Source organism: Callospermophilus lateralis, chromosome 2, assembly GCF_048772815.1.
Source record: "Callospermophilus lateralis isolate mCalLat2 chromosome 2, mCalLat2.hap1, whole genome shotgun sequence".
Lineage (NCBI taxonomy): Eukaryota > Metazoa > Chordata > Mammalia > Rodentia > Sciuridae > Callospermophilus > Callospermophilus lateralis.
The window spans coordinates 62015834-62041734 of NC_135306.1; the positions used below are offsets into that span (position 1 = coordinate 62015834).

The 25901-nt window shown below is 34.9% G+C and overlaps 1 protein-coding gene across 4 annotated transcripts in view; it reads right to left on the reverse strand.

Moving 5' to 3' along the window:
• The window catches only part of Ric1 (RIC1 partner of RAB6A GEF complex), a 111360-nt gene that overhangs the window by 11429 nt on the left and 74030 nt on the right, over nucleotides 1–25901 (reverse strand). For all 4 annotated transcript variants that reach the window (XM_076845998.2, XM_076845999.2, XM_076845996.2 and 1 more), the window contains 11 exons: nucleotides 19804–19948; nucleotides 19028–19076; nucleotides 16953–17105; nucleotides 14859–15059; nucleotides 9437–9475; nucleotides 9013–9123; nucleotides 7884–7973; nucleotides 6129–6289; nucleotides 5013–5151; nucleotides 1465–1581; nucleotides 265–993 (listed from right to left, as the gene is read on the reverse strand). In XM_076845998.2, coding sequence (XP_076702113.1) covers nucleotides 265–993; nucleotides 1465–1581; nucleotides 5013–5151; nucleotides 6129–6289; nucleotides 7884–7973; nucleotides 9013–9123; nucleotides 9437–9475; nucleotides 14859–15059; nucleotides 16953–17105; nucleotides 19028–19076; nucleotides 19804–19948 — 1934 coding nt within the window. The remainder of the gene's footprint in view (nucleotides 1–264; nucleotides 994–1464; nucleotides 1582–5012; nucleotides 5152–6128; nucleotides 6290–7883; nucleotides 7974–9012; nucleotides 9124–9436; nucleotides 9476–14858; nucleotides 15060–16952; nucleotides 17106–19027; nucleotides 19077–19803; nucleotides 19949–25901) is intronic.

Sequence of the window (25901 nt, forward strand, 5' to 3'; positions counted from 1 at the left end):
CTAAATAAAATACAAAATAGGGCTGGGGATGTGGCTCAGTGGTTGAGTGGCCCTGAGTTCAATCCCTGGTACCAAAAAACAAAAACAACAACCAAAACAATTAAGAAAAATCTGGCAAGATTGAGTTCTTCAAAATGAAAAATATAAACTGTAAAGAAAATCTGACTATTCCTTAAACATAATCACAGTACCAAAACAGAACATTTCTTTTATTCTAAGTTTAAGCTCATTATTCTTGTATCTTTATAAGAATAGAATTGTTACCTGTAAGATAATAAGGTAAGAGGCAGCTGTGTCCAAATCCTGAGCCATCAAACATTCTTCAAACAAGTCCTTGGGGTTTCCAACAGCTGCAAAAAGGTAATTCCACAGGGCATATTCAGTCTTCCTAGCACAATGCACAACTGTCTGCAGGAAGAGGGGGAACTCGGTGATAAATTTTGCCACAGTGGGAAGTAGTGGGTCGGGAATGGGTTCCCGTGAGGTAGCTTCTTCTTCCAGCACTTCATGGAGCATGAGCTCCAGCACATGAGGGAAGTAAGGTAATGCGGCACAGGACTGAGCCAAGAGCAAGGCTTGTTCCCCGAGGTTCCTGACCAGAAGTTGACGTAGAATGTGGTGGAGGTAGATCTGAGAGGTTCTCTCCACAACACAGAAAGGGAAGAGCACCTCCAGCTGCTCCCTAGCAGTGTTCCGAGTATACAAAGAATCATAGAGTAAAGTGTCATTGACAGCACCAAGGACCAATGCATCTTCAAACAGAACCGCCAATGGATAAATATTGATATGGAAAGGCAGCATGATTCTCTGGGACAAGAAGGAATGGGGCTTGCGGTGATCCCTAGGGAAGAGGGGGAGCCAAACTTTCATCCCTGCACCACCACAGCTCAGCCAGAGGGCTTCCAGAAGGTGACGTTTTTGTTTATTTGCTCTACACGTAGTCCAAACATTTTCAACAGACTGGGCTAGTACAACAGGAGGACAGAAGGGCAGCTGGAGAAGGAGACACAAGAATCAGGGTATTTTCCTGTTAAATCTGCAGGTCCTTATTTGTAGGTACTAGTCCCCCCCACCCCTCCACCCTCCCCCCGCCAAAATGAGAGTACAATAACTTTGAGAAAACCAAAGCAATATAACTAACAACCAAAACAGAGTTAGTAATAGTACCCTGCCTTTTAAAGTATATAACTTTAAATCTAAAAAGCAAAAAACCCATAAATTCCACCAAACTATCACTAATTTCCCATTAGTTTTGTAACTAACAATACCTAGGTAATGTCTTGCCTGGAGTTCAGGACATCTTATTGTCATTTGGGGACTTATTCTTCACAAACAGCCTTATTCCCAGAGACCTAAATTTTATATACTTTCTCAGTTTCTAAATCACAATACTCTTTTAATTCTTTTCCTTCACCCTAATCTCATACCTTTCTCAAGATTTGAAATGACCTTCCCTTTACTCACAAGTTTCTTTTGGTTCGGATTACTGTCCTTCTCCCGGATCTGAGGACCTGACCTGTCCCTCTGCATCATGATGAGCTGCCCTGCAAGGTTCAGCATAATGCTCTCTGCATCACGTGCCTGAAATTTTAGAAAAGAAAAATGGGTTCATACCAATTTATAGTTTTTTTTTGGTGTCCCCTCAATCCATAAGTTATATAGATGAAACAACCAACAGTATTGATTGAGGTTGTACTAATAAGCTCTGTGGGAATACAAGGTGCTTTCTGGCTAGAGTGGAACAAGGCTAATTAATGAACCATACCAGTGAACATAAAATTGAAAGTAGAGCTGAATCTTGGAAAATCTAAGAGAACTTAAGTAGTTCATAAAAAATGAGATATCACTTTATTATTCTAGCTGGCACTGCTTAAGAAGGCATAAAGGATGAGGTGGGAAAGATTAGAAAACATACATGGGTAGAAGAGAAAGGGTTGGTACTCTGGTTAAAGCATGAAATGTAAATGAAGACATGGAGCTAGGATAGAACAGCTCTAATGGTAAAGTGAGAACAATTTTGCAAGACTAGGGATATTATGAAAATAAAGCTGGAGAGCCACAGATCTTCAAGGGCTTAGAAATCCAGGTAAAAAAGTAACAGGAAAGAACTCACTATGTATGGTTCTCAAATAAGGGAATTAATGAAAAATCCGAGTTAATCAGGATGGATTACTGGGGAGAAGAAGACACCAGGGGTGTTGACAGGGATTTCTCTTTGTCTCTTTTATGGACAGCTTAATTTTAGAGAGCCTAGCATAATGATTTTCTCTTGAAACTTATGACCCAGTCTAAACAATTATGAATATTAAAGTTTGAGAAGCATTGTTTCAAAGCAAATCTCAGATGAAATCATTTTCGCCTAAAAAGAGGAAAAGCATTTTGACTTAAAAACAAAAACCAAAAATTTACTGCTATACTAGGCATGAAAGGTAGAAAAAGAGTGTTGCACCAAACATTATTTCAAGTTACTGAATCTAGGTGAGGTACCACAGAAATTCAGGTTATCACCAACACAAGTTAGAAAAGACAAGTCAGGGGAGTGAAAAAGTATGTTCCTTCACATTCCATTAAACTGAAAGAACCTTGCAACTTTCTCGTAGAACTATTGTGAGTAACAACTGGATCAGAGTTGAACATGCCACCATAATAAGCATAAGGGTAAGTTTGGTAAACCGAAGGAAACAGATGAGGCAAAGTATATGGAGGTGAGAGGTAGAAAGCAGAGGGCCATTGTCTGAGCTTTTAACGGCAAGAAGAAAAATAGGGAAGCACAATAGCACACAAACTAAAACAAGAAAGAATTTCAGGAAGGAAAGAGTAACTATTCACAAGATGTAGGATTATTTCCCAGGCTCTAATGTTTGCTGGCTGGATGAATTTAAGTTGCCAGTATTACCTAGGGTTCAGTAAAGGAAAAAAGTAGAGCACCTCTAAGAGTTAAGCACTTAGTAAAAAGTAGCTAGATGATAGAGGAAAAACATAAATACAAACATGAATCAAGATGACTGTCGGAACTGGCATATAGTCATATCCCTCAAATACTTCAAAAAGACCCTAAAAACTTTTTACTGAAATGCACTACAATAATGACTAATATTCATAATGACCATCTTAAAATTTAAGATGATAGATTTTACCACTACATTTGACATATTTAATTAAAAAAAAAGAATATACTTCTCTCCTCTTTACAAAGTAGACTTTTTTGTGGGGCGGGGGGTCCTGGGGATTGAACTCAGGGGCATTTGCTACTGGGCCACATCCCTAGCCCTATTTTTTTTAAAATATATTTTTGGTTGTACGTAGACACAATACTTCTATTTCATTTATTTACTTTTACGAGGTGCTGAGGATTGAACCCAGTGCCTCACACGTGCTAGGTGTTCTACCGCTGAGCCACAACCCCAGCCCCCTATTTTATATTTTATCTGAAAACTGGATCTCACTGAGTTGCTTAATGCCTCGCTTTTGCTGAGGCTGGCTTTGAACTCATGATGCTCCTTCCTCACAGAGTAGATATTATTAGTATTTACTCAATCAGTACTTTCTATTGAAAATATTATAGGTATATGCAATAGTACTCCCAGGAAACCTTATTGAACTTATAGAACAAGCAGGGGTATCTGTATGCTCAAAATCCTAAATCTGAAGGAACTCAAAACACCATTTCTTAGCCTAAAAACTTCCAGGTGGATGGTTCTCTGTGGGAGTTTCAGGAGCTCAAGAAGGAGCTCACTCTCTCATAACAGGCTATTTGACTATTGAACAGTTCTCACTGTTACTACTTTTTAAAATCTTTACTACTAAATCAAGACTTTCTTTGCTGTAGTATTCTTGGTCTTCCTCCCACACCAGATATAAACAGTCTCACTTCTGTTATATTTCAACTTACTACTTAATCTGCTCTTCATAAGTTAAGCATCTTCTCTTCAAGAAAGGCCTCTTTTAAGAGGTTAAAATGGTGTATCCAGTACTACTGATACCACTGATTGCCTTCTATATCTGGAATATACAAAGTTCCTAGTTTTTGGCAATACTGAGGATTGAATGTTTTTTTTGTACTGGGGATTGAATCGAAGGGTGCTTTGCCAGAATTATATTCCCAGTCTTTTTAATTTTAAGACAGAGTCTTGCTAAGTGGCTTAGAGCCTCACTAAACTGCTGAGGCTGGCCCTGAACTTGTGATCCTCCTGCCTCAGCCTCCCACTACCATTAACCTAGATCATTATAATGGTCTCCCAACTGCTCTTCCTTCATGCAGTTTTGCCCAGTTCATTTCTTTACAGTTAGAGCAAACATTATAAAACTTTAAAACACTTTAAACTTGAAGATAAAGTCTAAAGTTATCAATATTATCTATAAGACTCACATTCTCTCGCATACCCTATATCCCAGAAATTTTAACTTCCAGAATGTGTAATGTTCTCTTGTCTATAAGCCTTTGCATTACTGTTCCCTCTGCCTGAAATTCTTCCTCTTTGCTTAAACAATCTCTACTCATTCTCTAGGTTTCAATTTACATTTTCTTTCTTTTTTTTTTTCTTTTTTTTTTTTTTTGGTGGTGCTAGGGATTGAACCAAGGGCCTCTGCATGCATGGCAAGTACTCAGTTACTTCTGAGTTATACTTCCAGCTGAGGTTTCAATTTAAATGGTACAGAAATCCTGATTGTTCAGACTATATCAGGTTTTTGGTTTATTCTCTCACAGTAACCTATATTTTACTTTTTGATATATATATATATATAATATATAATACACACATATACACAAACATCATAAGACATACATACGTAGATAGATATATTACAAGAACAATTAATTATTCGTGTAATTTAATATTGAGCAGAAATCAGGTCTGTTTAATTTGCTACTGTAACCTGGCATATTCATACAAGATACATTCTAAATATTTAATATTTATTTGTTGAACAAATAAATAGTTTCTATGATCAACTTAAAATACTAAAGACTGAGATGTAAACTTCAAGGAGTTTTGATAATGGGATGGTACCTGCTGTGGCATTTTCAAGGTGATTCCATTCTCTGTACTCACTGATGTCAGAGTGACAGATACTACCAGGAAAGGGTGAGGAATGTAGCGTGACATGGAGACTTCCTGAAGAACTTGAATACCAGCCATAGTATTTGAACTGTAAAAACAAAAAGAAACTCTGGTAGCTCAACAATGCTAACAATGTTTTTTTTTTTTTTTCCTTTCTGCTACTATATAGTAGTAGAATTCATGTTTAGAAAGACCCCAAAGTTCCTATTGTCCTCTCCTCCCTAAATGTCCTTCAAAAATGATTAACAATATTGTCCTTCAATAATGAAAGACCCAAAGAACACATATGGGGATAAGAGTGGGCGGGGGGGAAGGGACAAGACTTTGGAGTAAAGGAAAAAATAAAACAAAACAACAACTGAGGAAGAATCTGTAAAAACAGAAATATTTAAGGGATAAAAACTGAATGGTTGAGGAAGGACAAAGGTTGAATTACTGAGGTTAATAATATATCTTAATTTTTATATGTGCATTACCAATCACTGGGCTACTTCAGCAAATACATCCTTCACAGCTATGTAAACAAATAAGCATACCTCCAAGAACAAAATAAAACTCAAGAGATGTTGTCTAAATGCTGCAAGTTGGACCAGATGCCAAGAACAATATGAGGCCATTTGTAATAGCAGCAGGACTTTTGCTTTATCCTGTTCTAGACTATTATCATCTAGCACAGTGGAAATGAAACTGAGTATGCTAAGTATATGCTTCCTGAAGCTATAAAACCGTGGAATGCCTTCAAATTTCCCAAGTGTCTGGAACTTATTTTCAAGGCTGTGAAAAATTTAGCATTTTAGGGTTTACCTCAGCTGAAACTAGATTTAAAAAAAATAAATCCAGGAAGATTAGCTGAAGATAGAGCAGGCTATGCTATTTCTTTTTCTTTTTTTTTTCACAGCTACTACATAAATATTACTAATTAAAACTCCTTGCATTTTTTACTTCTAAAAAAGGGAAACTAAATACAAAGATAGAAAAACTGTTTTGAGGGGAAAAAAAAACAAACCTACAGAGGAAAAACAATAAATAGGAACAGAAAGTGACTTGTCGTATACTATAACTTACCCATCAGATTTTCTTTCAATACTGTAAAGGCATATTGAACAGTCTGCTCTAAATACTATTACCATGTCCCGGAAGACACTCAGCAGTAATGTTTCTGCTTGTGTCTTGGTAACATGAGCAAAGGCATTGTCCAGATTTGATGTTCGCAAGTATACTCTGAGCTGCAGAAGAAAATTATAAAAATGAAATGGCTAAATACTTTAGACAAATCGGTGTTTTTTGGTGGGGGGGTGGTGCTGGAGATTGAACTTTGTGCATGTGAGGCAAGCACTCTACCAAATGAGCTATATCCCCAGTCCCCCAAACTGCTTTTTATTTATTTACTTTTTTCAAGTAATAATTAAAAGATCTAAGAAAGCTTTAACAATAAATGAGTCCTGTTTATATTTTGGCAAGCTAGGCTCATTTTACAGATAAAAGATAAAGTGATCAAAACTGTGAATGCAATATTATGAGACATTCTTATTAGACTTGTATATTTAGATCTAATATAATGAACCCAGCAGTTTCTCAAAACAATCATATAATCAATAAATTAATAAAGCTATCTTTTATTTATTTATTTTTGGTACTGGAGATTTAACCCAGGGCACTTTACTGCTGAGCTACATCTCCAGGCCTCCTTCTTTTTTATTTTGAGACACGGTCTTGATAAGTTGCTGAGGGCTGGTCTCAAACTTGTGTTGCTTCTACCTCAGCCTCTTGAATCACTGGGATTACAGGTGTGTGTCTGGTTAACAAACCTGTCTTTAAGAAATTGAAAAAATAGAAGAAGAAGAAGAAATAGAAGGAGGAGGAGGAGAAGGAAGAGGAGGAGGAGGAGGAGGAGGAAGAGGAGAAGGAGAAGGAGGAGAAGAAGGAGAAGGAGAAGGAAGAGGAGGAGAAGAAGAAGAAGGAGAAGGAGGAGGAGAAGGAAAAGGAGAAGAAAAAGGAGAAGAAAAAGGAGAAGAAGGAGAAGGAGAAGGAGAAGGAGAAGAAGGAGAAGGAGGAGAGGAGAAGGAGGAGAAGGAGGAAGAGAAGGAGGAGAAGGAGGAGAAGGAGGAGAAGGAGGAGAAAAAGGAGGAGAAGGAGAAGAAGGAGAAGGAGGAGAAGGAGAAGAAGAAGGAGGAGAAGGAGAAGGAGGAGGAGGAGAAGGAGAAGGAGAAGGAGGAGGAGGAGGAGGAGAAGGAGAAGGAGGAGGAAGAGGAGGAGGAGGAGGAGGAGGAGGAGGAGGAGGAGGAGGAGAAGGAGAAGGAGGAGGAAGAGGAGGAGGAGGAGGAGGAGGAGGAGGAGGAGGAGGAGGAGAAGGAAGAAGAAGGCGGCGGCAGCCCTGGGTTCAATCCTCGGCACCACATAAAAATAAATAAATAAATAAAGGTATTAAAAAAATCTTATAGAGAGGGGCTGGGTTTTAGTTCAGTGGTAAGAACACTTGCCTAAAACATATAAAAACCATAAATAAAATAAAGGCATTGTGTCCATCTATAACTAAAAACAATTTTTAAAAAATCTTATAGGGGATGTCTATGAGATACAATCCTTAGAAAAGGCTATCTTAGAAATCCCATTTGTTACTTAAAAAATTTTAAAAATATAGTAACCTGAAAAATTTAAAATATATTACCTGAAAAAATAATTCCTTTAGCTAAAATGTTAATTATTAATTAAAAATAAAATATTTAGTTTTCAATTGGTTATCTTCTATATAAAATTACATAGTGCTTATTAGGTCTAAAATATAAAGATCTATTATTTCTAAGAGAAAATAAAACCTACCTCTTCTTGATGGTCACTTATATTATAACATGCAAGTACCATAAAATCATTCCACCAGGCTAAACCACCAGTCACAATCATATTTTGCTCCTTAAAAGAAAAATTTAAAAAATATTTTTACTTTAATTAAGTTACCAGAAATTACTATAAAGTAACAAAGTATTCTTAGGCAAAGAAAGCTCAAATTATTTCTGCTTTACTCTCTCTCCCTTGAATTATTACTCCAGGAACTTTAATAATAACGCTTCATATTCTAAGTTTAAAAATAAATACTTCTGTAAGGAAGCAAATACACTGATGTATCATTTAGCATCATTATTCCACATCCAAGAAACATGGGTTAAAATTCTGGTTTTATCATTCATCAGATGAGCAACACCTGTTTCTCTTTTATCAAATGGTGAATAACAATAATGCCCTGTGTTGAGATAATATACAGAAAGGACCCTAAAATGACTGACACAAAAAAGCAACTATAAATGCCATTTCCCTTTTTTTGGGGGGTGGGGTGGGGTATTAGGTATTAAATTCAGGAACATTCAACCACACAGCCACATCCCCAGCCCTATTTTGTTTTTTATTTAGAGACAGGGTATCACTAAATTGCTTAGCACTGTGCCTTTGCTGAGGCTGGCTATGAACTGGCAATCCTCCTGCCTCAGCCTCCTGAGCTGCTGGGATTACACGCATGTGCCACCATGCCCGGCCCATATTCTTCTCTTCTTCCAATTTGATTCTTGCAAAATCCAACTTCATGCACATATGTATGTGTGATTATATACATATATATATTCTACAATTACATCACACAGCTAAGCAGAGAATGACCTCAAAATTTTGTGGAAATTTAATTCTCATTACATTTGATAGACACAATATTGAGATTAAATTCTTAAACTAAATAATTATTGTTACTGATCTTAACAAGAATAAAAATTAAGCCATTTCAATACAAGACCCATTATCAAATTATCAAATACTTTATTAAAATCAGCTCACAGATATTATCCAACATCAGTTTCTCATATAAGACTTTCAGTAAATAGTAGTTTACTGTACAGTATAATTATTTTATATTATAATTCTTCTATACTTTGGAAAATTGGTTTTTAATTTCAAAAATACTAACCTGAGTAATGTTTCCAAAAAGTTTCCATTTTTTGGTGAGTAAAGAGTAATGTGCAAAACCAAACTTGCCAACCACAGCAATATTTTGTCCAAGTTTATCAATAGCTGAAAACTGTTAAAAAAAAAATTAAGAACTCTTTGCAAACTTATACACTTTAATAGGCATACAGTGGTTAATACTATGTAAGGTAAACAGACTTAATAAGTGCTTGCTAAGTGAATTTTACATAAAATGTTAAATTAAAAATCCAAATATTTATAATAATATATGACAAAATTAGATGTTAATACCCTAGAAATGTATAAAAGATCAGGTATTAAAATTTTACTCTTATCAATATACCCACTGAAGGGCTCAATTCTCAGAAAGCCTCTTGCAAAAAATGCTATTCAACAAAGTTAACACCAACAAAATAACAACTCACCCGTATAGGCCAATTGCTTTCTAGATAGGTACTGGAAATCTACAGAAAATAACACATCAGTTTGGTAAGATTTATGAATTATATTTAAAATTTAAAGCATTAATTTATCACAATATGAGATTCGGCTTCCTGAGAGTGGCTATTAGTAGCAGAGCACTTGGAATTTACCATTTTATATGAGTCAATATTTCTCATCTCATGTCTTAAACAGCTCCAAATTCTAGACATCAAGTTTTCATCTTTCCCCTTCACAGTGCTTTTTTTTGGGGGGGTAGTACTAAACTCAATAAACATAGACCAATGAGTTATTTAGAGAAGCATTCCTGAGAGTAGCCATGAACTGCACAGATGAGCAGTTTTGGTTTGCTAACGTGAAAAATTTCCACAACCTCATCAAATAAAATTACTGCCTCAGCAAGAGTTTTGATTTTTAATGGAAATACTCTGATTACATTTGTGTTTTTCTGATTAATAAATAATACAAAAATGTACAAAGTACAAAATAAAATTGTTGCTTAGGGACAACTAGTAGTTAGTTTTTAATCTATCCTCTAAACAAACATCTGTAAAAAGGTAAGAGTATGTTTAAGCTACTATTAGTTTCTTGGAATGTTCAACTTAAACTATAAGAACTCTTAATATATATTACAGATATAAGTTTTTACTTTCAGCGTCATTGGTAAATATATTTTCCATGTTATCTGTTTTCCATCTTCGTACATGGTGGTATCCTTGTATCATTGTAACAAAACTATCTGTGGGACATAAATGTGGATTAAGTAAATTCTAGTTCTATTGAGACTCCTATCTTTTACTGGCCCACTAATTCCGTAATTTTCATGAGCACTTGTGAGAGTGGAATGTAAATTAACAGAAAAATAGAACAAAGGGAAGAATCTTCAGCTCCTGTAAAAAAAAAAAGCTTCAATTCATTCATATTTAATTTTACTCAGGAAAAAAATGATTATACAAATTTTAAAAAGAACTCAAAATTAGAAAGCCATGTTTACATGAATCAAATCTAAGAAAACTGTGTAATGTGAAGACAAAATAAAAATCAAGTAACAACAATGCTGAAACTGTATTTAACCTTGATAAAATTTATTCATAAAACTATTTGTTAAACTTCTCTTGGCTACTAAATTAACTAAATTAAATAGCTGTTAATACATTAGGAAGTTCTTAAACCCCAGTACTGTGTGTGCAAGCCTACTTATAGAATTAAAGATAATTGTGTCATTGATATATGCTAGAAGAATGCTTCACTTGAATCTTAACAAATATGCTACACTGTTCAGTGTAAAATTCACTATGATGGGAAAAATTAGTGCAGAATAATGGTAAACTTGAGGTAATAACATGGTGGTAAAATAAAAGTTAAAAGCAATTTTCTCTTTTGCAGAGCTAGGGATTGAATCCAGGGCCTTACACATGTAGGCAAGTAAAAAAGTACTGAGCTTCATCCTCAGCCCCAGTTGAGAGCACTTTTTATTAGCCTGTAAGTAAAACTCCCTTTTTCCCTTAAAATTAAGAAAAGAACAATAGTTACGTGAAGAAGGATATAATAGATGTTCTTGAGTACAATTGTCCCTGTTACCCAAGATGCTAAAAAAAAAAAAAAAAAAAATCCTGTAACTACCCAAACTTTGATGTATCACTAGTACTTATGAAACATGTGAGAGAGGGTAATGCAGGTGCTGGAATCTCATTGCAAAAGTGGTGTATAACATAAAGTTTCTAATTATGGGAAGTCAAAGTTAAACCTTACCAAATGATTGCACTCCAATGAATATTTTATACATGAAAACAATTTATTATTTTAATTTGAAAAAGTCTAAGAAGTATTGGGCACAGTGGTGTACACCTGTAATCCTTGGGAGGCTGAGGCAGGAGGATCACAAGTTCAAAGCCAGCTTTAGCAATTGAGTGAGGCCCTAAGCAACTCAGCAAGATCCTGTCTGTAAATAAACTATAAAAAGGGCTAGAAATGTGGCTCAGTGGTTAAGCACGCCTGGGTTCAATCCCTGATACAAAAAAAAAAAGTCTAAGTAAGAAGTACCAAAAACTGCAAATGGTTTATTTTTAAAACTCAAGATATATAAGTTTAAAATGAATGCAGGTATTTGTCTAAAGATATTATAAAATACACTGGAACAAAAACTTGTATTTTCCCTAGTAGGTCACCTTTACTGATCTACATGTCATCTGAACTCTGAACTCTATACCTAACATGGAGAATAGGAAATGGTAGAAATAAGATGTAGCTAATGAATAATGAAGAAACAGAGGTCAAGAACACATACTCAGAGCTCAAAAGTCATGCCACATCATTGGGAAACTGTGTGCTAAGGTACAGAAAGAATCTTTACCCTTACTGTATGATTTTCCAGTCTCTTTTTTATAGTGGGGTGGGGGGTAGTTATTGGACATTTAACGTAGGGCTTCATGCATGCTAGACAAGCACTCTACCACTGAGCTACATATCCCCAGCCTCCAGTTTCTCTCTCTTTCTCTCTCTCTCTCTCTCTCTCTCTCTCTCTCTCTCTCTCTCTCTCTCTCTTTAAAGCCATTCTCTAAAATTCTATGCCTGCCTAGACTAGTTTTATAAATGGTGAGACATGTAACCCAGCCTTTTAGCAAATTTGATCTGTGACAAATACCACACCTATTATACTTGATACATATTGCAGGATAGCTAATCATTTGTAAGTAAAACAGCCTTTAAGATCCACAGCTGACATACCTAACATGGTGTCTGATATACCATTGGTACTACCCACATTTTGTGAAGGTTATTCTTTCCAGGTATTAGAGCCAGTTAACAAAAACCGATAACCACAGAATACTGGATAATAATTAATGCATCTTTCAGAAATCATACAAAATACTGAGCATTAAAATAAATGGCATCTGAGAAGAAACATAGCTTAAAACTAGAAGGTTTTCTCCAGGCACAGTGGTGCACGCTTGTAATCCCAGCAGCTCGGGACATTGAGGCAGGAGGATGGAAAATTCAAAGCCAGCCTCAGCAAAACTGAGGTGCTAAGCAACTCAGTGAGACCTTGTCTCTAAATAAAATACAAAATAGGGTTGAGAATGGCTCAGTGGTTCAGTGGCTCTGACTTCAATCCTTGGTACCCCCTCCCCCTCAAAAAAACCAGGTTTTCATTTTTAAAACTTTTCATATTGTGCTCTCATTACTTTCTAAAATTTTAACCATGAAAAATCAGGTCAAATAAGTAAACAAACAAATAAAAGCATGCTTTGCTGCCAGCTATGAACACTGCTTCTGACAAGGGTGTATTTTTTGTTTTATCTTTAAAGGAAAACAATGAACATAGAGTCTTCTAATAAGGAAGTTACGAAGTACAAGATAGGGCTTTAAAAAGAAAAAATCCAGTGTTCTAAGTAAGGAACAGAAACAGCAGTAGAATTAGTTGGGGCTCATTAGATGAACTCTAGCTATTCAAGAAGCATATAAAGAACAAATCACACAAACAAATCAACTTTGATGGAGAATGTAGTCTTATCCTAGAAAAGATATGTTGAAAGGGGAATCAAACCAGGCACTCATGTTTCCTCAGAGTCATCAGTACTGGCTTTAAAGCCTAGAAAGTAAAGATTTAGCATTATGCAGACACTGTAAAGCACCCTACTAAAAGATCACCATTAACTCTGCATTGAATCACTGTGTTAGCAAAGTATAGGGCAACTCCAAATAAACATATTGCCTTTTAGGCAAATTCTAAGTTTTAGCCCAAGGTTAATAGTATATGATTCAACATTTAGTACCTACATTTGAATATAGATTAGACTTGTTAGGTCACAGTAAAGATAGGTCTGCCATTACTCTGCTGTGTGACCTTGCTAAGTCACATAACTTCCCTGAGCTTTGGTTTCCTCATGTATAAAATCCAGTCGGACTATGATTTCTAAGGTCCTTCCAGCTCTAAAAATTCTATGAATCTATTATAATTTAATTGTTTTGGAAGTACAACTGTAGCAATGTTTTCTAGGAAACTGGAAAACTGAGTTAAAACTCAGGTTTGTAAAGTTTATCTTTCTAGATGTCTTCCCCTAACAAACAGAATGATAGAAGAAATCTTGTTAGTATCTAAAGTCTTCAAAAATCAGTGTCATATGCTTTTCTTATTGGATGACTCACAGATGGCTAGAATCACTGAATTTTTGAGCTGGAAGGAAATTCAAATTTGTTATTGCCTCATGGATTTTGAGTTCCAGACCTACCTTCTTTGATCCTCTGCTCTACTTGGCTCTCTGGTAACACAGACCTGGCTAGGCAGAACTGGCATTGATGCTAGGTCAGTGTAGAATGAATAGTTCAAAGTATGGGGAAATGAAAATAGCAGAGAAATGGCTATAGGAGAGAAGGGAGCAGTGGAAAATTTTAGTCAAGGAAGTAGCTGATGCAGTTCTATTTAAAAATTGTTCTAATTATAAAATGGTATGTACATTGTTTGAGTCTGTTTATTAATGTAAATTAAATACATTTTCTTCTAGTGTATACCACATGTCAATGTAGGAGATATTTCTCCTTTGACCTTTCACGTAATAACCATTTTTCTGTCTCTTATTATCTCCAAAGTCAACTGAAAATAATATGAAAGCTGAAGTAAGCTAGTTAGGTATAGGTATAGAGAACGGAAGGCAAAGAATTGTGGAAATAGAAAGTAACTGAAGTAAATTCATCCAAGAGTAGGCTCTGAGGCATTGTGGTATAAAAGGAGAAAAAAAAAAACATTCAGGTCTTTGAAATTATATATGCAAGTTTCTCTTAAAAAACTTCAATTTATTGAATTCCCCAATTTAATTTTAATTGTCATGAAAATTCAGAATTAATCTTCATGTTAAATGCCAATTTATCAGAATTATTAAAAGAAACTGCTAAAAGTGATCAGAATGAGTGAATAATTTGGAACAAGATTAAATATTAGTAAAATTATCAATAATAAAGTTCTAAAATGATCATAATTTTTACAATTTGGGTCCACTGTCAGGTGATTAACCTCAATTTGGCCCCATCAGGATTATAAAGTCAGCTGTAGAGGGTCAACATTGCCACTTTCACAGTGACTACACTTTTGCCTCTGTAAATCCACAGAGTTATCTTATGTAAAATAGGTCCTGAAAATAAAATAGTTATCTTCAATGAGAGGGCAAAATAAAACTTTCAGTTTTTGACAGTAATGAATTTAAAAGCAGGTGAGGAAACAATTTGTATCAAGTGGAAAGAGAAGACAAGAGGACAAGAACATAGAAAAGCAGAAGAGTGATGTGATAGTCAAAAAGGTTAAAAATATTTAGTTTTCTAAAATTACAACAAATGAAATACTTAAAAATCTGTTCCAAGTGATATCTTACTAAGGAATGAATCACTAGTAATCAGTAAATAAACACTTACCTGTACAACATGCCAATGTCGATGTCCAAGTAAAGTGCTTAAACCCTGGGTCTCTAAACCTCCATCTGCAAATGGGCTCTTTTCCAGGCTTGGCTTATGCTGAGTGTGTGAAGAACTTCTGGGATTCTGGGTCTGAGAGGGCTCTCCACAGTTCAAGTACAAGCGATCCTCTCCCTGAAGCAATACCTGCTCTTGGTTACTCTAGATAAGGAAAGAGGAAGAAGAAGAGCAAAGAAGAAAAGCAAATAAAAATAACCCAATATTTGGAAGGGAAAATTAAGTAATGCATAGATTCACTTTTATTATAGAAAACATATTATGTACCTCAATGTTAATTTTCTTCACAGAGGACAAAGACTACATAATGATCTCAGCACAGTTATATTTAGAGAGAATAGGCAATGTTTTAATTTTATTTTCCAGTGTAAATAAAATCTTTGTTAAAGTCTGCTTTATTATATAGTTGTAAACATGCCTAAGTTTATAACTGCTATAATAGTACCTTTCATTACTATTTGAAAACAGCAATGATAAGAGATTTTTACATCTGAAAAATTGAATAAGACTACTCATTATTTAGTTTACAAATTAGTTTTAGACAAAGTATGCTTTTAAGAAACTGTCTGATCAAAGATGTGTTTCTTTTTGTATTCTTATCCATGTGCTTACATGTAACAAGGGGGATAGATCAGGAATAATTGGATGCTGGAGGATCTTCTAAACCATGCGGAAGAGGAAAAGCCTAAGCCTATAGTTTGGGATCAGAAAAATTCAAATATCAGTGAATGTTTAGTTAGTGTCAAGGACACTTTACAGGTCTAAGAATAGCCAGACAAATAAAGGAGTTTTACTTTTTAATATGTTCTGGTTTTCAATTAAAGGGCCAGTGTATTCACAAGTGGGTAGATTCTTGGCACCCTATCCCTTCACCTTTCCATTATAGTCCAAATATTATACTGACATAAAACTCAAGGTTGCTATAAAATTACTGTTAAGGAGGGAAAATACTCTGTTCTTATTTTCCTGGGGTTTCTTAATTTTCAACTGCAATAATGGGATCTGAGATTCAGACTATTTTTTAATAATATTTTTCAATGTATTATAAATGCAAATTCAATTCAATTGTTTTACTAAACATCTTTAAACAGCCCTTAATACTAAGGTACTAAGATTTGCATTCCCAACATGTAACCTATATTATCATTATATATCAGCAATATATAATATTACTATATATTATTTCAGATTGACAAGCATGGGGAGTTTATAATTTGGGACAATGTTTCCTGAAGCAGTATGTTAGACATACTTTCTTCCAAGTGTTCATTAAGAATTGATGGTTGATTAGGCATGGGGAACACTGTCTTTTATTTACTTATTTTTAAGTATTGGGGATTAAACTCAGAGGTAGTGACACTACCTTAACTTTTTGCTTTTTATTTTGAGAAAGGATTTCACTGAACTGCCCAGATTGGTCTCAAACTTGTGATCTTCCAACCTCAGCCTCCCAAGTCACTGGGATTGCAGGCATGAATGACTGGGCCTGATGTAACTGTGCTTTTTTATATTTTCAACTCCTAGGTTTTCATGATGCATATGAGCATATTTGAAACTCTTGATCCCTTCAATAATTACATTTCTACAGCTTTGTCTTAAGGCCTTTATTTCATACTTAGGTAAAAATGGAACTTTTTTTTTCTTTAAATCCCATGGAACTGCTAATATTTTTCATGAGTAGTGTGGTGAAATTCTTTGGGAAATTCTATTCCGATTAAGACTAAATTATTAAAGTTATTCAACACACAAACATTGTTTTCCCACTTGTTACCCTATTTAAAAAACAACAAAATACCAAACAACAACAACAACCCCCCCACCCTGCCTAAAACCCTACAAACAAAAAACCAAAACTCTGAAGTATGTTCAGAAATGATTTTGGTATAAATTTATTATAAAGTGTAAGAATCACAAGAATATGCACAAAGGAAGGTAATATTCAATTTTAGGAATATACTTCTGTCCATGGATTATGAAGAAAGGTCTGAATTCTGATTTGAAAGACACTAAAGAAACCAGAGTTTTAAATACACTTACCATACAAGGGTTTACAGTGAGGACACTCTTGATAAACTGAAATAGCAGAATGCTGGGCTGTTTAACTATATTTCTGAGGTCAGATTCAATTTCAATGTGTTGAGAACCAAATCCACTGATTACCCATAGGTGATATCCTTCTGCACCCCAGCTCTTGCAGGGAGGAAGGGGGAGAAAAAAAGCAAAAGCATTAAAAGGGTCTTGTTATCCTTCCCTAACTTTAGTCAATATCTGAAATAACCAATGAGGCACTGACTTCTGAAAGTTGCAGAACCCATGACAGATAAGAATGATATTTTCTAGTACACCTTAGCTATCTTCAGAGAAATCATTACCACTGTCCTCTACCTAGAATGGTCAAACCACTAAATACCATTCTTAGCTTCAATTTCAGTATCACAATCCTAAGGAATACCTATTGCTTTCTGTAACTTCTCCATTAATTGAATTTAGTTAACCTCTTAAATACAGAAGATGTATTTTATTTTATTTTATTTTTTTGGTACTGGGAATTGAACTCAGGAGCATGCGACCACTAAGCTACATCCCCAGTCCTATTTTGTATTCTATTTAGAGTCAGGGTTTCATTGAGTTGTTTAGTGTGCCTGGCTTTTGCTGAGGCTGGCTTTGAACTCATGATCTTCCTGTCTCAGCCTCCCTAGCTGCTGGGATAACAGGTGTGCGCCACCGCACCTGGCAAAAGACATAGTTTTATATAGAGCAAAGAACAGTGGAGTGGAAGCTGAGACTACAGTTTTCATTTTAGATGGGCTTTTGTTATATTATCATGGCCAGGCTATCTGGTTTATCAAAGTGTTTCTTCCTCTGTAAAATGAGAAGTTTCAAATAAAATTCTCTAGGCATATTCAGTTTTAATATTCTATAACTAAATTTCATGACATAATTTTTAAAAGATTAGTTATTTTCGATCTGTAAGAAAATGGTAATGGTGGAGGCAGGAAGGGAGTCTTGCAAAATTTCAAGATCTTAACAGAATTTTTATGTTTTCCCATGATAAACTTATACAAGCTAATTAAAATGTTCAGATTCTTAGTTTGTAGCTAAAATATCAACTCAGCAAGGCTGATAACACTACTATATGCCATTCAGAAGCACTGACTAGCAGTCACAGAAATTCTCTCTGGTAGAAAACTTATTTTAAATATGGAGATGGGCTATAATCCCAGCAACTCAGGAGGCTGAGGCAGGAGGATCGAAAGTTCAAAACCAGCTTCAGCAACTTAGTGAGACACTGTCTTAATAAAAATCGAATGGGATGGGGATGTGGCTCAATGGTTGAATGCCCCTGGGTTCAAACCCTGGTAGTAAATAAACAAACAAACAAATAAAAATAAAATAAGGAGGCAAGGTGAAACAGCAAAAGGGCTTGTTGGTGGTGAATGGCAACCATAGTGATTTTAACTCTTGGAGAAATCCAAGATTAGAAAATGCCTTCCTCTGTATAATAAAATAGAAGGTTAATGATAAGTCTCATAGCCACTAATTTCATAAGGATAATACTAAGAGATGCTATGCAGCAAGAAAATAGTTTTATGTAAAGACAGGGGTTATATATCATTATTTTTTCAGAAATTTGAAAATAAGTAATAAATTAATTATTAACAATAGTGACTATAATTCTCTTGACAAACATCTATGAAAAGTTTTAAGAATGTGTTTAAGTAATGCACAGGTACATGTCTTCCAGGAAATATGCTCAAAGTACATTTTACTATATTTTAAAAGAAAGGAAGCCGTAAGAGTGAGTGCCTGTGAGTCACACAAGAATGGGAAGTATGCTTTGAAAAAAGAAGAGCCTTGTTTGAACAGTCATCTTTGTAAAGGTACTTAGTGAACACTTCTAAACAAAATTGAAAAATCAGGCAGCTACCAATTAACAAAAAAAGCAAAAAAACAAAAAAACAAAAAACACCTTTCATTAAAGCAAGAGCTGTAAGGAACACTGTGCTAAGATTAAAATAACTTTGTGATTTCTATCAGACCAATATGAGAGGAAAAGAAGGAAAAGAAATCTACATTCTTTATACTATGCCAATTAAATAGAAAGTACTTACCATAGAGTTGATCTTAAGGGGATCTTTTTTAGTACCATCAGACCTATACCTAAAACAGAATAGAAACTTAATTTGAAAGGGTCTTAACAATTATCTATAATACACACAATAGCTTTAGTTTTTTAGAAACCACATTAATTTTGCTCCTTCAAAACAGAAATACACAATGCATGAAATAAAAAGTTGTAGGATAATATACATAGGCACATCACTCAGCCATATTTTCTAGGTTCAACTAACTTCTTATAGCATCATGAAGTTTGGGAAGGCGTATTTCACTTCATCAGGACTGTAGCTAAAGGTAATATAAAATATAAAGATAGCAGACATATCAATCAACCCGTTACTATTAACCCATTGGGTTAAACTACATTAACTCAATGAGATAATGTAACTTTCTACTTCCTATTTAGTTACTTACGTATGTGGCTTATCACTCATACTGTATAAGCAGCTACTTGAAGGCAGGACCTTGTCTGATTCAGCCTTAAATCTGACATAAGGTCAAATACACAACAGGGCTCAATAAATAAGTGAATTTTTTTTCAGTGTTGGGGATCGTTAAGTAAGTTTTACTGACTGGACTGTCAGTTTTAAGAGTGTGATGTTTGGAGAACCAATACATTCTGAACAAACTAATTCTGAATCTCACAAATTATTTTGGGGTAAGTGTCAAATAAGGCAAAAGGGTAATTACATGATCCAAGGTTTCTGTATACATATACTGTCTGGGAGATAATGAAGTTATTTTATTTAAATTTGTTTTTTTGACTCACGCAAAATCTCCTCCCAGTGTACAAATCAGCTGGGCTCCAAACACACTCCATAAAGAAAGTCCTCCATATTCCCATGTCACTATTACAACACTATTATCAGGAGACCATCTGATCAATTTAACAGCTCCTGTTTTGTTCCAAATGTCTGTTAAGAAACAGTGAGAAGGGTTAAAAAACAAACAATTGCGTCAAAAATACTAAGTACTTTTTATAGTCCATATCTTCAAATATAAACAAGCAGAAGCATCATTGCTTCACACAATGAGATGAATCTGCCCATGTAAAGTTATTTAAAACAAGGACCACCAGTCTTGGCCTGATCTAATCAGAACGAACTCAGTGCACAGGTGATTGCAAGAAGTGAAAGATGTTTCTGGCCGCTATTAGCTTGAGTAATCTTTGGTCTTTGGTTTGTGTTAATCAGCTTGTGTAGAACAGGGATAAGGTTGAAGCAAACACTATATTTAGAGAAAAATATATGCTGGCCTTTGAAAAGGCTATACAAGTAGAATGGCAAATTTCTATTTCTGGCAGTAAAGTAAATGATGCCCCAAAACTCTACAATGAAACAACTAAGATGTCGAATAAAATATTTAAATATCTCCAAACAACCAAAAATATTGGAACAAAATTTTTTTTTTCCTTTTACCTGAATTTATCTGCTAAGCCCTGAGAAGCTTGACTACCACCTCTGATGACTCAGGTGTGCAAGGGATAGGAGAGAAACTCAAGAGCTTGCCCCAGCAGGGAGTTTAATAAAAGATACCTGTGTAAAGTTAAGACTGTAAAGAACAATATCCATTGTACAAAGGCAATTGAAAAAAAAAAAAAACCTGCCAAGGAGAAGAAAAAGAAATAGCAAGAAACACTTCCATGTTTCACCTATGGTACTGAATAAAAACTAAAGCTCCCTGATGATCTTCAGCCACAAGTCAGCCTTCGCCCTGATTTGCAATTTGTGCCATTAGTGTGGTTAAAAAAAAAAAAACCCTCAAACTACAAAATGCAAAGTGTTCCAGATTGTTGTAGTACCCTCAAACGACCAGCAGAAATACAAACAAATCCTCTCTGGTAGAAGTCAAATGTAATCCAGGCCTCAAAGTATTCACATAAATAACTTTCAAGAAAAATAATTGGCTCTCAGTCAAAAATCCTAAAATAATAAAGAAACGAGTGAGAACCTAAAGAACCAAGTACAAGAAACAGACTTAGGAAGATTTCAGATATTAAAATTAATGGACACAATATAAGCATGTCTTTTAAAGAAACACAAGATTGAAAGTTGGAGCAGGAAGCCTAGATAAGAAAAAACTTAACTTTCTGAGATAAAAATGATTAAAAACTCAACGGACAGATCTAGCCACATATTAGATAAAAATGAAGACAGAATTGGTGAAACAAAGATTGACAGGGAAATTTTTTCTAAAATGCAGTTCAGAGAAATAAAAGAAATTTAAAAATTCAAAAGCCAGGTTAAGAAACATGGGAAAAAATTGGGTATAGTGGTGAACACCTGTAATCCCAGTAGTTCGGGAGAAGACTGAGGCAGAAGAATCAAGGTTTGAAGCCAGCTTCAGCAACTTTAGTGAGGCCCTAAGCAACGTAGTAAGATCCTATCTTAAAATAAAAAAATAAAAAGAACTGGGGGTATAGCTCAAAGGGCTCAATCTCCAGTATATATAAAAAAAAACAAACATACATACACACAAACCCACACACTAACTAAATAAATAAATACATAAAAATTCATAACATATATTAGAGTTCCAGAAAAAGAAGCTGCAGGAGAGGCAATAAATAAGGATAATGATGGAGAATTTCTAGAACATATGAAAGATATCCTCAGATCCAGCAAATCTGAATTGCAAACAGGATTAAAAAACAAAATCCTTCACCATTCACATCATAGTCAAATCACAGAACACAAAAGACAAAGAAAAACTCTTACAAGTAGCTAGACAAAAAACAACAAATCTGAAAAGGGAATATAACTTGACTGAAGACTTCTAAGTTAGCAGCACTGAAAACCCAATGACAATGGAATTTCAGTGAATATAAAAGAAATAATTCAAACTAAAACTGTATAACAAGCTAAGCTATAATTAAGTCACAGGGTGCAATAAGCCATTAAGACCAAATAAACAAAAACTTCACTGAAAGAAATTCTGATGGATGTATTTCAGGCAGAAAATGATCTAAGAAGGTAAGAAAGAGAGGTGACAAAAATATTGGTATAAGTATGTGAGGTAGAACTAAGTCAACAAGAAAAGTTAAGTATTCTAATATTTAACTGAAATTTTAATGTAAGATATCTCTGTTTCTTCCTTGAAACTAATAAGATTTTTTTATTAATAAGTTTGATTAGATTTACATGGGTACGCTCAACCTCTTTCTGATCCCAAACATCTTAAGGCTCCCAATTACTAATATGGATACAGGCATAATACATTACAAAATTCAGAAGACATATAGCAATGAGATTATACTGCTGTTATATACAATTCTGCAAAGGTAACTGGCCTTGACTTAAAAATAGATTCATTCATCACATGTCAATTATGTGTTTCTCACTATACTGAATCAAATTGGTGTAAAGAAATAAGAACCACTCTCTACTCAAGCTTATAGTTGAGAAGGGGGAAATATCTGTAAGCGATTAAGTTTCAGTAAAGCATTATAGATGTTAAGAAAGACTTAATGTGCAAAGTATAATGAAACAAAGGAGGGAATAGTATTCTAACTAGTTAACAAAAAGATATTTCATTTAAACTATGTCAGGAAATATGACGATATGTCTGCCATGTAGGTTTATGAAACATTTTACATTTTAGACAAGAGAACAGTGTGAGAATCAAAGGTATAAAACAGCATGGAGATATAAAGGTATCAAGGATCTGTAGACAGTTTGGCCAACTAAGTAAAGTGTAAGACTATAGTTCCCAGCCTGTGTGCCAATGTATACCAGAAAAGGGCAAAAGACTTACAGAGGTGCTATAAAATAATTTTCAAAAGAAACATAGTGATATACAGCATGTGTTGGACACAATGTAAATACCTAGCTGCAGTAGTTTACAACTGCAATTCATTTTGATGTTATCTCTTCATGAAGAAGGGTTTTCAGGAGCTGCTGTAATACAAAGTAAGTATTCTGTGAAAATCAATGTGAAACCAGAAATGTGGATGGTTGAGACTGTGCAGTCTCCAAAAGGCATACACACTCCATTAGTTAAACAAACAAATAAACAAATAAAACCTATGTTTAAGAATGTTTCCATTTATAAGAAAAAATATATATATATACACATACACACACACATATATAATTTATATGTATATTTATTTAGTGATACTGATTGGCACCAGGGTCTGGTGCATGCCAGGCAAGTGTTCTACCACTAAGCTAACATTTTCAGCCCAGCTGGTCAGTTAACCCAATACCTATTGACATCTACCTTCTCCACTTCTAATAAAGGCTTAGAAAAAGCTATCATTTCCAAGTTTTCTCTGAAGCCTGAAGTAGCCAGGCTTTATGGCCATAAAGGAGATGAAAGTAGAAGACAGTTGAAGTAAGTAGGAGGCAGGGATATGTCTGGGAAAGCTTTTGCTTTTCTCATTAAAAAGAAAAAAAAATCAGATTTTGTGCATCTTTTCTGCTTGACTCAAATGCATTATGCTGGAGATTTGGAGCTACCTTGTGACCACCAAAAAGTTCAAATGAAGGTCAGTAGAAGCTTGCCTTTGGATTTTATGCTCTTTGAGAAAATAAATTCTATTTGTTTAAGCCACAGTAATTTGGGTTTTCTGCTAATTTAGTCAAAAGCATCTTCAATGATGCAAAGTTTAGGCTTAATTTTGTGAATAGCAGAGAATAAAGGGTTCAAAAAGAAATTCTTATTTATTGCTATGTATCCATCAGTTAGAAGTGTCTAACATGTATTTGTTTAAAACTGAATTGGAAGACACACAGTGGGAATGAAATCAGGGAAGAGATTATGGCAAAATCCAGATAAAGAATACAGGGGTTAAAACTAAGGATAGAAAGAACTAAGTGAAGGAATAAAAAAAAAATCTTAGCAGTCTATCCTGTTACACAGAAATCTTTGGGTTACATAAAACCTTGTTACATGTTCTAATAATATTTACATATAGCAGGTATCATTTAATTTAAAGCCAGTATTTGTTAGACACAGTTATTACTACTATGTGTTACCTTCCTTTATCTGAGATTTTGCTGTCCATATTTTCAGTTACCCAAGGTCAACTATGGTCTGAATATATTAAATGGAAAATTTTTTTTTATTGGTTGTTCAAAACATTACAAAGCTCATGACATATCATCTTCCATACATTTGATTCAAGTGGGTTATGAACTCCCATTTTTACCCCAAATACAAGTTGCAGAATCACATCGGTTACACATCCACATTTTTACATAATACCATATTAATGACTGTTGTATTCTGCTACCTTTCCTATCCCCTACTATCCCCCCTCCCCTTCCCTCTCATCTTCCCTCTCTACCCCATCTGCTGTTGTTTAATTCTCTCCCTTTTTTTTTTCCCTTTCCCCTCACAAACTCTTATATGTAATTTTGAGTAACATTGAGGGTCTCCTTCCATTTCCATACAGTTTCCCTTCTCTCTCCCTCTCTCCCACCCCACTTGTTAATCTTTTCCTCATGCTCTTCTTTCCTGTTCTGATCTTAGTTGCTCTCTTTATATCAAAGAAGACATTTGGCATTTGTTTTTTAAGGATTGGCTAGCTTCACTTAGCATTATCTGCTCTAATGCCATCCATTTCCCAGGAAAATCCATGATTTTGTCGTTTTTTAGTGCTGCGTAACACTCCATTGTGTATAGATACCACAGTTTTTTAATCCATTCATCTATTGAAGGGCATCTAGGTTGATTCCACAGTCTAGCTATTGTGAATTGTGCTGCTATGATCATTGATGTGGCAGTATCCCTATAGTATGCTCTTTTGAGGTCCTCAGGGAATAGACCGAGAAGGGTGATAGCTGGGTCAAATGGTGGTTCCATTCCCAGCTTTCCTAGGTATCTCCATACTGCTTTCCATATTGGCCGCACCACTTTGCAGTCCCACCAGCAATGTACAAGTGTACCCTTTTCCCCACATCCTCGCCAGCACTTATTGTTACTTGACTTCATAATGGCTGCCAATCTTACTGGAGTGAGATGGTATCTTAGGGTGGTTTTGATTTGCATTTCTCTGACTGCTAGAGATGGTGAGCATTTTTTCATATACTTATTGATTGATTGTATTAAATGGAAAATTAAAGAAATAAATAATTCATAAATTTAAAAATGCATACCATTCTGAGTAGCATGATAAAATTTCACTCTGTCCTGCTTAGGGTATAAATCATCATTTTGTCCATTATGTCCACATTGTGTACACTATTTACTCATTGTCACCTAGTAGAATCTCAACTATTTGACTGACTGTTGTGGTATTTCAGTGCTTGTGTTTAATAATCCTTATTTTACTTAATAATGACCCCAAAGCACAAAAGCAGTAATGTTGGAAATTCAGATATACCAAAGAAAAGCTGGAAAATGTTTCCTCTAATGGGAAGGTCAAAGTTCTCAGGAAAGGAAAAAATCATATGCTGAGGTCGCTAAGATCTGTGATAGTAATCAATGTTCTATCTGTGAAACAGTAATGAAAAAATCTGTATTAATTTTGCTGTTGCACCTCAAACTACAAAAGTTATTTTTGGAATATGTAATATATGCACTACAAAGATGGAAAAGATATTAAATTTGTGAAATACATGAACAGAAAATTAACAGCATCATGTTGCCCCAGAAAGCATTGAAGCCTATGTGAAGAATTCAGAAGTGATCCTCTTTCCGAAGAGATAATGATCCATTTACTGGAAGCAAGAGATGGTTACACAGATTTGTGAAGAAGTTTGGACTGAAAAATAATAAACATTACTGGATCTGCTGCATCTGCCAATGAAGAAGCTGCTGCTGCATTATTCAGAAGTGAATAAATTGATCAAGGAGAGAGAATACCATTCAAAGCAAATCTTCAGTTGAGAAGAAACTGGGCTTACTGGAGTAAGATGCCCC